Here is a 14,578-nt window from a genome sequence, read left to right on the forward strand (position 1 = left end):
GTGTGAGATTTTCTATCAACGTTTACTTATTCGATCGTCTGAAAGTTAGCTACGATTAATATGGAATTGGAATAGCGCCATCTAGTGATTCAGGTTAGCAGTATTGCAATTAGATGACTTGCTTTCAATTCCAAACAAATAGGCCGCTAGCACCAAGTGAGATTGAAGTCATAGGGCAACTAGTAGTGAAAAAAACCAAAATGTTACCTAATGGGAGTTGCTGGTAAAGCACGAGGATCTTCTGGTCCAGGCGGGTGACAAAACATCACCTGAAGTAGAAGCAGTAGAGAACCGAACTTTCTCCCGAGGGCTGCCACGATGCCGTCCGCCCACCACCACTCATATCTACAAAAGAACAGGCCATTTGAAATTGCAAGTAATACTGAAAATTGGTCCCTAATCACAATAAATTAAGGACTAGTTTTGTTCAGTAAAAACCATAGTTATCGTAACCTAATATTATAAATACGAAGGTGTGTTTGTCTTTCCCTCACGCCCTATATAAGAACCCAATCAACTTTATTTTTTGCAAAGCGGTAGTTGAAAAGACGGCGACTAACATAAGCTACTTTTGATCTCAGGAAAACCTAACGGTTCCCACGTCATTTATAAAACCGTAATAAACGCGGTAGAAGAACGCGGACAGCAAGTAGTATTTTAACTGTACTATAAAATCAGTAGGGCTACCACGACATAATTGTGTCAATCGATTTTCTCGTCTTGTTCCATAGAAAGAAAACAAGAAAAGTCTGAAATGTCATATTAGAAGCTAAGCGTTTTAGCGATCGATAAGGAGCTCAAGCGCCTATCACTGAAGCGAAGTACTCAGAAGAAGCCTTAGTGCGGTCAGGCAATTAGCGGTCATGTAGGATCAGTGCACATCGGCACTCCAATTTTTACTTTATAAAACATCAGAAAACGTTTCAAATACAGTATCAATTTCATTTTAAGCTATCGTAAAAATAGAATTTCATAAAGAACAAATATATTTTAAAAAATTTCACCGATATATATTTTAAAGCAGCTTTTTTTTCATACATAACAATCGATATGAATATAACATGTACATACTTCCTGCATCCCTGCATTCTTAACTAATAATAACTAGTAACAGTTTACCCGAGAAACCGTCTTTGATGCCTTGGGATCGACCTCTGAACATGGGATTTACGTTGGGTAAAGATAAAAATATAAATTGTGATAGCCCAGTGCGGAGGACTTCGACTTCACTTGCGGAGTGGCGAATTCGAATCCCAGCCTCTACCTCTAACTTTTCTAAGTTACGTGCGTTTTAAGCGATTAAAATATCACTTGCTTCAACTGTGAAGGAAAACATCGTGAGGAAACCTGCATATCTGAGAGTTCTCCATAATGTTCTCAAAGGTCTGTGAAGTCCGCCAATCCGCACTGGGCCAGCGTGGTGAACTACGGCCCTCATCCCTTCTCATTGTGGGAGGAGACCCGTGCCCTGTAGATGGCCGGTAATGGGTTGATATGATGATGATGAAAGATAATATGCCACTTACTTGTTTCCAAGGTACCACAAGAGGTAGAAGGTCATGTACAGAGCCGCGAACAGTGCAAATAGCACCGCTAGGGCTATGTAGGGCTCCACGCCAGCGACGGCGACGCAGGCCGCCACAAACAGTGCCACGTGCCAAGTCCCCCACGACACGGCCCAAGACCAGGCCCAGCCGGTCTCGCGCCACTGCCGTGCGAAGTTCTTCATCTCCTCTTAAAAGAGAGGTAGCATATTGAAATAATTGTCGATACTAATATAATATTATTTGGGGATGATGAATATTTTTATGAATAATATACATAAATACTTAGAATATACATAAACACCCAGACACTGAAAAAAAATTCATGTTCTTTTCCAGTTTTGGGAATCGAACTCACGGCCTTGGACTCAGAAAGCAGGGTCACTATCAACTGTGCCAATCGGCCGACAAATCTTATAGTTGTCCATAAATTATGTAGTATCTTTTTTAGTGTAAGTGGCCCTGCCGTAGTAACAAGATGTAAAATAAATAAATAAATATTATCTCTGTAAGGTGACATTACACTGAGAATCGAAGCGCTGCGAGCGTGCGAGTTGTGGTTCGCACGCTGTTGCCGATGTTATATTCCAGAGAAGTAACTAGTAGAGTATGATGTGATGTTGAGTTAAAAAAAGTCGTAGAACAAAAATTGATAATTTTAATGTAACTACAGGCCGAGAGTTTTTTGTTATTTTTTTATTTAACCTTGTATAAAATTTACGCCAATTCTCCTCACCTTTAAGTTTATTGAGCAAAAAAGACTTTCCGGAGCCCCATCTCGCGTAAAGTCCCACTGTGATTGGCACGGAGAGACTTGGTTCAGAAAGCATGTCAGCCAAAGCCGCGCTATATAACTCGTATCCCAGCATGTTTTCGTTGTCCTCATTGGTGTTAAGTTTGCGCGCACCGAATATCTGACCTAGTATAGTTTTGTTATAGCTCATATCTATGTTATATGGCGTCTCTTTGTTTTTATTCGGCTTGTATAGCAATTGGCTATTCTTTGGGTTCCGGAGTAGAATTTCGACTATTTGCTGAAATTAAAGAACTTTAATTAGAAAATAGTATTTCTATATTGATAGCATAATAGTCTCCAAAAACTTTTTCTCCGTCCCCACATATATGTATATAAGAAATATTAAAAAGATTATAAAAAGAAAAACTATGGAAAAACAAAGTCTCTTGTAATGCAAGAGGTATAAGAAAAAAAAACCACCAGGTTAAAAAAAATTGGAGACTAGTGTTATACGGAATATTCTTTACCCATTTACTATTTCACATCTTTACTTCTACAATATAAAAGTACTAAGAAATTGAGAATTATTATTATAACAATAGGTCAAAAGATTAGTTACATCTGTACTATAAGCCCATATGAACATTATAGGTTACCAAAATTAGATCTCGTCTCGGAACCACCTGAAAATTCAGCTAGTGTGAGTGAATGAATGGGTTTACCTTTGAACGCGCCCGCATTGCTACGTGCAGCGACGTATCACCGCGGTTGTCAGCGGCTGCAACTCGCGCTCGGCGTTCCAATAGCAACGACACCACTTCCGCATTACGCGACCGTACGGCTCGAAGAAGCGCCGTATCACCACTCTATTATAACATAAGTTAGTCTATTATAAGACTTTTTAGGATGATTTGAGAGCGGTGATAACCTAGTGGGTGAGGCTTCAGCTCTCCTTTCTTGGAGATCCAGTTCGAGCCCCAGCACGCACCGCTGACTTTTCGGAGTTAATAATAAGTTGATGAAGATGATGATGATGATGATATATTATAAACGACCGATGCAAAAACGGCTGGGTGTTATAAGTTTTACGTGTGTGTTTTTTTTTTATTTTGTTTGTATGGTGAATTAGTCTGGATTGTTCTTAGCTATGGTTCGTGCTTCATGAAATCCAAGATTGTCGCCGCCAAAATGCCGCCATTTTGTGGCGGCGGCCATACCCTTTTTTTCACAACTCCCTCAATATGGGTATCAAATGAAAGAGCTTGACTAGTAGAATACGATACACAATGGCGAATTTCAATTCCAACATGGCCGCCATGGTTCACAGCTCCCTTCTCTTTTTTATTATTGTCAAATGTAAATGCTTGACTAGTTAAATAATGTACACTATATATTGATTACTTTAATCTTTATCCTTACTTATATACTAATATTATAAATGCGAAAGTTTAGATGGATGTTTGTAACTCAATCACGCAAGAAAACTAGAACGGTTTGGATATAATAAGACTAATCTTCGATGGACCAACGCTAAATTGAATTCGCCATACTTATGGGTAGAACCTAGACAGTGGCGTGCATGGGAATGCAGATGATATCAAATGAAGAAAAACTCCAGAACGACTTCAAAACAACTTACGGATTGGTGTTGTATATTGTAAGAGTTATAAAAAGCCTACCCTTAAGTATTTATAAGTCGTACTGGAGATTTTGTTAACTATATATCATCTGAATACCCTGTACATACCCTCTCTGCACGCCACTGCAAAACTTAACCGTTTAAATATGTTTCAAGCCAATTATAATTTCCAGTAATGATATTTTATGATCGATCTAAAAGTAAAGAGATGCCAACTGCCAAGTCACGTCGCATCGTCTGGGCGGTCAATCATGCCAGATTAATATTTCTCACTAGACATCATACCTACCATCCATTTATACGTTACATCGAGGTCGTAGTTAATTCTGTTGTGTATTATGTCTAGGTTTCCGTATTATGTCATTATTATAAAAAAACTAGTGGTTGCCAGCGTTCTTCCTCCGTTATAAATGTTTTTTTTTTACAAATTCCGTGGGAAACATTTGTTTTCCTGGGATAAAAAGTAGCTTAGTTAGGGTGTTAAGGAAGGACAAACCATACATAGACATAACAAAAAAACATTTATAATATTAGTATGGATTTATGTGCCTGGAAAAGTAGTAAAAGTGTAATAGTCGTGAAAATCGTTCTCGTCTTATAATATAACAAAACGTTGGTTTTTTTTTCGTTTAATATTCACACTATCGATACTTTATATCAATTTTATATATACAAAGGTGTGCTTGTTATTGTATGTTTGTTTATTTGTTTGTTACTTAAATTCGGCACAACTACTGCACCGATCTTGATTCAATTTGTCTAATAGATAGCTTATATTCTGAGCACGATTGTAAGAATGAATGAATACACTTTTATTGTACACCAAAGAAAAAAAGTTGTTACAGAGACATAAATACAGAGCAAGAGAGTAAGTACAATTTGGTATATATTTCGTATGATACTTTTTATACCGGGAAAGCACAAGAAGACCGTTCTAGCGTTTCCGTTTTTTTTGTACTTATTCGTACAAACCGATCATTGTTTTTATAAGAAATAATGAAATAAACTAAAACTCATTCTCTGGTAGGAGGCTTTGGCTGTGGCTAGTTACCACCCTACCGACAAAGACGTGCCGCGTAGAAACCATACCCCTGGTATGCTTTAAATATAACTGGCATATTCCTTAACAGGTAGCCAAACGTCTATCTTAGACGGCATCCTCACTTACCGATGAGATAGCAGTCTAACTTGTAATGGAATTAAAAAAAAACTCACGTTAGTGCAATGTTCCAAATCGGGATTAGAGGCCAACAGCAATTTGAGTATTGCTAAGTGTCCTTTTTCTACGGCAGTGTACACTGGGGTTTTCTTCTCCTTACCGGGTAAATCTACATCTACATGCTTCTTTAGCAAAGCTTCTACTATATTCTTATATCCACCTTTAACAGCGTAGATTAATGGAGTGTCTTTTGAGTGATCCTGTTAAAGAAAAAAAAACATATTGAATGGTATCAAAAAAAAACAAACAAAGTTTCCCTGACCGTTTTCAGCCACGGTGGTCAATCTCCAGAGATTTTTCAACTACACGGGAGATATAATAGTGCACCTGTTTTCTCTCTCTTTTCCCTCTCTCAAAGCCCGATGGTGATGATGGCAGATCCGTGACAGCCGGACTCAGATCAGGCGCAGGACCGACAGCTTTACGTGCTCATCAAGGCACGGAGGTGAATCACCGTCAAATACCAAACTGCGGGCTGGTACTAGGAATGTCTTGATAGAAAAACCCAATACTTTTTTACATTTATCCGACCGTGTTGATCATGTTAAGTCAGACATGCTAATCACGACACCATCGAGGCAGTTGGTCCATTGGTTATATTGAATGGTATGCCAGCGATTAGAACCATTTCTTGGTTCTTTACTGTAAAATATACCAACACTAATAACGGACTGATCTATGATATAATTTTTTGAACTAGTTAATATTTCAGCTTAGTGTTTAGAACTTTGGCCTCCTTTTCGTGGGAGTCCCGATAACGCACATATACATTTCAGAGGTATGTGCGTTTAAAGCAATTATGATCTGATTTGATAGTCAAGCAAAAAATCGCTAGGAAATCTGTATGCCTGAGAGTTCTTAAAATGTAAAGGTATCTTCGCTCAGACTGGTCAAAATTATGCATAATCTGTCGATATAAGTAAAAGTAAAAATTCCAAACGACAGGTCAATAGAGAAGGTCATATAAAATGGCGGGCAAAAAGAGGTATAGAAGTGGCAAGGGAAGATTGAAGAAGCTGTATGATCGAAGTTGGAAGCTGGATGATCTTCAGACGGAAATACAGCAATGCTGCTTGGCTTCAGTACTTTCCCGGACGAGCTCAGTCACAAAATCCACTACTACTTATTCGATAAAATAAAGTTTTCTTATTTGAAATGATGGCCAACGAATCTATCTATATATATATATATATAAAAGAGAAAGTGTGTGGGTATGTTCCGTATAGGCTCCGAAACGGCTAGACCGATTTCAATGAAACTTTCAGGGAATCTTCGGATTGACCTGGCGAGTAATCCTGTAAAGTTTGGTGACGTTTGGAGCACTTCTATTTTTGAACTGTCAAATACAGTTTTTATTTACTATGATGATATTCTATTGTTGGGTGTACTTGGGTATAGATAATGATCTTCACCCGCTCGAGAAGAGAATAGAAGAGAACGAATACGGAGAGAAATAAATGATTTAATAGGCCATATGATGTTTATTACATAATTTGTTACTAATTCTACTTACATATTTACCGAAGTGACAAAATTGGCAACGCGACTCGTTTCGCAAGGCTGTTTTCCGCTGAAGCTGTCATATTCAATACCAATGACAAATGGTCTACGATGCATATGATTTTGTTTACTCTATATTTAAAGGTATTGCAATTCATTGTCGTCTAAATAAATTGCTAAACAGCAATCATCTAGAACATTAATTGTTACGAGAATGGAAATTGTATAAAATGAAATATATTTACCTGGACGTTTATATAGGCCCCTGAATTTATTAAAGCTAAGGAAATATCATAGAAACCCTCCTTGCAAGCGATGGCAAGCGCTGTGCACCCATCCTTGTCTAAGGCGTTCACGTTAGGCTTATGTTCTAACAACATTTGGACGATTTCAAAATGATTACCTGAAAAATAAATTAATATTTTAATACTTACTTTCACAGCCAAAAAATACTTAATTAACCTAACCCATCAACTAAATTATAAAACATTGTTACGAGTTGCGCAAGTGAAATCGGATTGCAAAAATAACTATTTAAAATATATTAATAACTAACAGAGCCGGCTGACGTCGTCGTCCTGCCCCGTAAAACAGCGCCACATACTATCCAATTCCTTACTTGTAATCCAATTGTACTATCAAACCATCCAGAAATCCAGACACACAAACTCTCAACAAAATCGGTCCGGCCTTTTAGTAGGAGTTATGTAGATTGAAATTTTAAAATGCATATAAAAATTTATGGAATTTCAATGCGGTTATGCATCTCTCTTTAAATCTAGAAAATATTTGCAAATTATATCTTAATCTTTAAATTTTATGTTAATTTTGCGTGGTCTATGGTAAAAGTTCATTCGAATTTAGGTATTTATTATTAAAACATGGCTGAACAATGAATTGTAATGGTTTCACAGCTTTAGGAATTGAATTCATATTTAAATAACTAAAATTTTAAGTATTTTGTCACAATGAAATGTTAGTTTGGCTACCAACCAACTGTAGCGTACTGCGCATGTCTTTCGCTAAGCCGTCAACAGTATTATATTGTTTTACTGGAAAACACTTGCATAATCACATTGTCTCTAAATATTTGGCAAAGTAACTGCGATCTATTTTTACGAGAAACTCTATATGTCTGTTTACTATTTCCATTCTCGTCTACTCCAGTAACTTATGAAGTTTAAGTACCTACCCAAAAATAAGTGAATTTAGCGTGCACTTAAGATATCACAAATCAAGTTCAAAAACGTCAAAGTTCCTAAAAATATGAGCGATATTAGGATCCATATTTTTATGAGACCTATTTTCGGCGTTGATCAAAATGAAAATAATGGAATATAATTTCGGAAGTACAGACTTCTTTATTGAAGGATCGTTTTATAAAAAATATTTTCATATCAATATTTATTGAGCTATACTAGAAGCACACCTAAAACCTCATATCACAATAATCATCATCAAACCTACAAGCGTCCACTGCTGGATATAGGCCTTCCCTAGAAGCGGTAACACACACGGCACTCGCCGTTCTCACCCAACCGCTTTAAGCTACATCATAAAGGTCACATGTTATGCAGCGTGGAAGTCGTCTCGTATTGCGTTTTCACATGGCCAGGTTGAAGTTTTCTATCAGAGTCGTTCGTGCTTCGACCTTATACACATATCACCTCCAACTGTTATCAAGTTTCAAAAGACTGTATCTACGCTGCTTGTATTTGTGTTGTGAGCGCAAGTACATGAGAGCATTATTCGCATCAGCCCCGGCCCTCACTTGAGGCCACGTCGCCAGTGCGCAAAAATCATAAATATAAGCGTAGAGGTGGCATACTATAAACGAATTACCATGTGTAGCCTGCAATAACGGTGTCCAGCAGTACATGCCGGCATTGTTCGCGTCGGCCCCGGCCCGCAGGAGGGCCGCACTGGAGGCCACGTCGCCAGCCCGTGCGGCCCACGTGAGCGCGGATGTGGCATATTTGTCACATGAATTGGGCCGTGCACCCGCTGCCAACAGCCGCGCTACAACGCCGCTGTGCCGTCTTCCCGCCGCCCATACTAGTGAACTGCAATATTTATACGAAAGTTGCATCCAGTGCTGTTGTACAAAATCTCTTATCACAATAATCGTCATATTATCAAGCCCACAAGCGTCAAGTACTAAACATATGCTTTTCCAGGAAGGGCACACACGGCCTACGCTAGGTACATTAAAAAAATAGATAGAAATATTTATCTGTCTTCGAAGAAGCTAAAAAACATGTTGACAAAACATGCAACCAGCAAAATTCTAGCAAACAACGTATTAAGAATGCAGTGTATAAGTAACATGCTATTATTTATCAAGTGCTGAATGATTTGATGAATTGCTCTGTTAAAGTATGAATACCATATCAATTTAAATATAAATTGCAAACATGACAGTATTACGATGCTACAGGTTCTTTAATAATATTCTTATTATGTCAATGTACCTACTTTTAATTCAAATTTTTTACTTTCCTGGATAACTGGAAAGTAAAAAAGACCCTCAGCCAGCCAGTAAAAGATTGGTTATGAATTCTAACCAGGTTGCTTTTTATATAGTTTTAAATGTAAGATGGTAATAACAAAAAGAATACCAATAAAAAAAGAACACCAAGTCTAGTTTGTTTTGACACATAACTTATGAGCTACTTCTTATAATATGGCGTTTGGAACCTAGTCCGAAAAACCACAAACAGGCGAAAGGGAAAAAGGAGGTACGAGCGTCCTCATCCCCCGATGTTGTCGAGCCCTGGGGCTCAACTTTTGACGAGTTTTGGGCTAGTCCCCATTCTCTGGTGACGCTGTTAAAACCGTCACAGTTATCAGTTATAATCCATCCGAAACCGTTATGGATTGGAACGTTTTACATCATTATCATAATTATTATCTCAACCAATGGGCTTCCACTGCAGGACATACGTATTTTTAGGAAGTTCCAAACACCGCGGTCTTGTGCCGCTTGGGCCTAGCGGCTGCCTGTGACCCGTTTGATGTCATCTATCCATTTCGTTGGGTGTCTACCAACGCGGTGTTATGTTAAGCTTAACTGCGTTTTATTACGGACTATGAAAAAAAAGTTTTTTGTTCGTGAATAGTTTACTAACTTGATATTATAATTGCCGTGGGCATGCACATCGGCGCCTTTTTCCAGCAGCAACGCAACAACTTCTTCGTGACCCTTGTATGAGGCCCACAAGAGAGGGGTCCACCCACCCTGAAAAATAAACCTTCGATAAAGTATACGAAACGATAGTTTCACGGAATAGTTTCCCCTAATTCTATAACCTGGGATGTACCATTGATATTGTACTTGATATACATATATTTCGGAGTGTGTGCTGACGAACTATCTATCACAATTTTTTTTTATTGCTTTTCAAGATAAGTGCAATCCCACCTTTTGGGGAGTTATAATGCAGTCTATAACATGGTATGCACAGGGTAGTAGGTTCACTTATTTTATAGGCATTTATATTAAACACGTACCTGTCTCGAATAGGTTTCTACGCGGTATCGTACAGGTATGCTAAATCGCTGCAGCGAAATGTTTTTGTCAGAAGGGTGGTATCAAGTCAACCTCGAATATTCCACGAAACCAAAGAAAATTCAGTAATAATACGTCCCTTATTGCCAAGAAAAAACTATTCGGACTCTTGTTCCCAGAATGGATGGAATGATTTCCTTCGTTCATCTATTTAAACATATTGCCGCAACGGCAAGTTTAAATTCCCATAGAGGGACCTATTTGATGCTATGTTGAGGACATATTACCTTCAACATCTGACATCGCACAGCAGGTGTTTTCAGATACGAATAGTTATCGCATAGTTAACGCATTTAACGTACTCGTACTTTGCATAGGAATATTTCCAACCGAATAAGAAAAAGCAAGTCGGCTGAGAAATGGCGCGGTGGAATAAACACAACATCCAACTTTTGTGTAAGTCTGTTGAAAGTAAACAAATATCAATGACATGATGACACGCGTGTTAAAGCCAATATATAATTATAATTAAAACAACGGGTTTTTCATAGATGCTATTGTACGTCACACGTGACCTACATCTTTGTTTTGTTTATAATTTTCCTCTGAATGTAAAGCGTTTGTATAAATTTCACGAGTAAGCCAGATGTCAAGAATATTCCGGACATGTCCAGAATATGTTCGGGATAGATAAAACAACACGCACACGGATTTGTTATACAACTTTGTCCTACTCCTACTTTACATCTGGTAAATTTAAACAAGCAATTCTTCTATAAACATATTACATTTAAGTATCTTGATCAAGCTTTGTATTTAGATAAGGTTTTGCTTTTCAAGTTATTTGAAACTATATAAATAGAATATCATTAACCAGGACGTCACAAACGATCTTGTAGAAAAAAAACGCCGAGAGTAGTTGGTTCGGCCAGGTAGAGTTTCTATAACTGGAAAACAAATGAAAATCTATTATTATTTTAATCATATGATAAAATCGTTAAAGCTCGCAAACTTGCATAGGCGCCGTTTGGAGCAAATTTTCCCATGAGATCTCAGGAGACCTGTACCGTGACCTGTGAGCCTTACTTAAATAGCCTAAGGATGATTATTATGTAAGCGCATTCTGATTATTTGCATTCCCTCCAAATAGGCGAAGGTACTTACTATTTGTAATTTTTTGACCATGGGCACAATAAAATCACTATATTTTATAAGCATTATTTATAGCAATTATATTATTTAAAATTATGTGATTTTAAAATGCACATTAAAATTCTAAAATAATTTCCTAAATTCACACAAAACCTATGGTAGCCCTACATATCAGTGTGACACATCGATTTGATGTCGTTATCGTTGATATTATTCGGAATACATTATCACAATATTACGCTTGCTCGATCATGGGGATAAACATGACGCATTTTGATTTTTGACGACGGGGTTAGGTACCTACCTATAAAATAGGACTTCGTATTTAAAACTAGATATAAACGCGTTCGCTTTCTGAAAGGGTGTTTATTTGCAAACCTATTCTAAACTTTTACGGATTTATTATTTAATACTATTTGTTTGATTGCCGATTAACGTCTTCGTCTTAAAAAACAAGCCTTTTTTGATGTGATAGTTTACGGATTAAGCAGATAGCCCACCTGATGCTTAGTGGAAAACCATCGCCTATAAAAAGAGCAACACCTGACAAGGCACGCAAGGAACACGTCCTGAAACATGCCGCCTTATGTGCATTAATTTGAGGCAAAGGTATAGGTGTTAAGCCTCATGTGCCAAATTGGTGTTCTGAAGGTAGATGTAGTTACATCGGCAACCCTTCAGACAACACCACAGCAGCTCTATTACAACGACTAATGCAATTTTGTAAATAAGAAGTTTATATGTTAAAACCCAATCGGCAATCGAGCCCTGATTTATTCCACCACTGCATGTAGAAAGACGTGAAACAAACACACCTACATCTGTACTGTGCCAGGACCCTAATTACGCCCCATCACGCTACATTACGTCTATTAGATGAGAATAGATGTTAATCGGCATCTATAAATATAGACATTATTCATGAAAGAGATCCCATACACAATATGCACACGTATACATTTTAACCGGATTTAAGAATGCGGGATTGTCGCGTATTTCTTGGCAGCGATCCTACAAAAGTATAAATATACAAAATTTGGGTGCACAGTCCAGAATACACTTGGTCATTGCTCTGCTATTACTATATTGTGATTCACGAATTGCAATTGTGCATTTTATTTTATTGTTTTGATTAATAAATGTATTGTAATGTTAGTTTCTTTTTCGTGCAGTTTTTAGCATGTTACCTGTGCAACCCAAAAGTAAACTGAGTTTTCTTCGATGGACCTATGGGCAAGTGTACTGAATGTACATGTATATTTATCAAGCTTTCGCTAGAATCAGAACCTGAGCGATCGAGGTTCACTCAGTGTTCTTTGAAGCCCAGTGTATTCGTGTTCCGATTTTATAACGGCCTCTCACAAAACTTTGATGAATTAAATCCAACAGCAACAAAAAAATTATCTAGTTGCAACTTCATTGTCAGTTGCAATGGAAATGTAATCACGTTTTATAACAAAATAATACTAAGAGGCTAGTGCATTAAATAAATACAACGTGATATTATAAGTACCTACATTAAAACATTTGCATAAAGTTAGGTTTCAGCGAGGCTGTTGATATATTTCACTTACAGTCACGTCCCCTATTGTGTATTTATATGTAGTAAGTACCAAGAAACAAATGAAGATAGATTTTACAATGATAGCTATATCAGGGATATAAAATTATTCAAGAAGTCACAATGAAAAACTCCTTCTCAACAGATTCTGTCTTGCAAACCTGTGTAAGCCATTGAGATTTGTTTAAATTAAATTCGAGAAAAAGGTCGATGTGTATATATTTGGAATATAAAAATTGTCAAGAAGTAATACTATTTACATGCCAGTTTCGTCCATGCCGATTCGGTCTTCTGAATCTGTGTAAGCCATTGAGATGTAAAATTAAATTAAATTAAATAAATTTAATTTAAATTAAATTCGGGAAAATGGTCAAGGTGTGAGGTCTATTCACGCTATGAAGTAATAAAGGCTTGTCTCTCTTCCATAAAATGAATGCCTCTTGCATAAAATCTAAAGAGTCGATTTGTGTAACAGCGACCGCGATGGAGGTACAGCCGTGCTAAAAGTGTCAAAATGTTACCTTTCCTCCGTTCTCACTTACGTCTAGACTATATACATAGTCTATATATATATATAGACTTGTGCACCCGCATCGAGCAGTTCTTTGAGGATGGTAAAGTGATCATTCCAGGCAGCGTCAAGGTAACTAAATAGTGTCAAAATTTTTCTTTTCTACTTTGTCACTTAACGCAGGCTCTGGACTCAACTTGTGTAACAGCATCGAGCAGTTTCTGGACGATCACGAGGTTATCATCCCAGGTAAAGACACAATGGTTTGCCTTAGTTCCTTTTTCACTTACGCAGTCTCTAGAGTCAACTTGTGCACCAGCATCCAGCAACTCCTGCACGATCGTGAGGTGGCCGCCCCGGGCAGCGAACGCGAGTGAGGTCCAGCCATCGTTGTCCGCCGCACATGCGTCAGCGCTCGCTCCGAGCAGCAGCCGCACCGCCGCCACTCGCCCACTCTCACTTGCGCACATGAGTGCTGTTGTGCCATTCTGTTCCATTTTAACAATAATTAATGAAATACCATCTGATTAGCGGCACCTAATAGTTTCCAAGCGAAGTTTTATCGATACTTTTGTCGTTTTTGACTTTTTTGACTTATGTTACTGCGAAATTGTGTCCGATTGCTTGTAGGTATATTTATAATCGAACGTCACGAGTGTTGGCATTTTGGTAGTTACCATGGGCCTCCAAGATAATTTTTGTCGCAAAAAATCGAACGGATTGCACACAATTGCAATGAAGGTAATTGCGGTGTTTACTACACGATTAATGAATTTCTTAACGACGCTCTCATCTCTCACAAAACAGAAAAATTCTAAAGATTGTAAAACTATAAAATGATGTTGGAAAAAAGCAATCTGCTGAGTTTCTTGCCGGCTCTTCTCAGTGGAGTCTGCCTTCCGAACCGGTGGTAGAGTCACTACAAACCGACTGACTTGACGTTTTACAAGGGCTTATAAATTAGGCCTACTTGATATAAATGAATTTTGCATTTATTTTTGTATTTTTATTAAACGAATGAGTAAATGAATGGTTACTGGGCAGGTACTATGCACGATTCGGTCTTTTATCTACAATAGGGTTGTCATAAGTAATCACTTGCAATGTTTTAATTCGTTTGTATGGAAAAATTTATATTCTTCTTTTGATTTAATATTTTTACAGGCTGATTCCATATGAAATATACTTATGCACCAGTTTTATATTAC

General features: G+C 37.6%; 1 protein-coding gene across 7 annotated transcripts in view; it reads right to left on the reverse strand.

Annotated features, from left to right (window-relative positions):
- Positions 1–14,578, reverse strand: part of LOC120624347 (kinase D-interacting substrate of 220 kDa B) — a 68,926-nt gene that overhangs the window by 20,372 nt on the left and 33,976 nt on the right. For all 7 annotated transcript variants that reach the window (XM_039890825.1, XM_039890826.1, XM_039890821.1 and 4 more), the window contains 9 exons: positions 13,661–13,858; positions 9,767–9,876; positions 8,481–8,701; positions 6,884–7,041; positions 5,135–5,338; positions 3,003–3,146; positions 2,281–2,578; positions 1,527–1,734; positions 208–345 (listed from right to left, as the gene is read on the reverse strand). In XM_039890825.1, coding sequence (XP_039746759.1) covers positions 208–345; positions 1,527–1,734; positions 2,281–2,578; positions 3,003–3,146; positions 5,135–5,338; positions 6,884–7,041; positions 8,481–8,701; positions 9,767–9,876; positions 13,661–13,858 — 1,679 coding nt within the window. The remainder of the gene's footprint in view (positions 1–207; positions 346–1,526; positions 1,735–2,280; positions 2,579–3,002; positions 3,147–5,134; positions 5,339–6,883; positions 7,042–8,480; positions 8,702–9,766; positions 9,877–13,660; positions 13,859–14,578) is intronic.

Source organism: Pararge aegeria, chromosome 6 (assembly GCF_905163445.1).
Source record: "Pararge aegeria chromosome 6, ilParAegt1.1, whole genome shotgun sequence".
Classification (NCBI taxonomy): Eukaryota; Metazoa; Arthropoda; class Insecta; order Lepidoptera; family Nymphalidae; genus Pararge; species Pararge aegeria.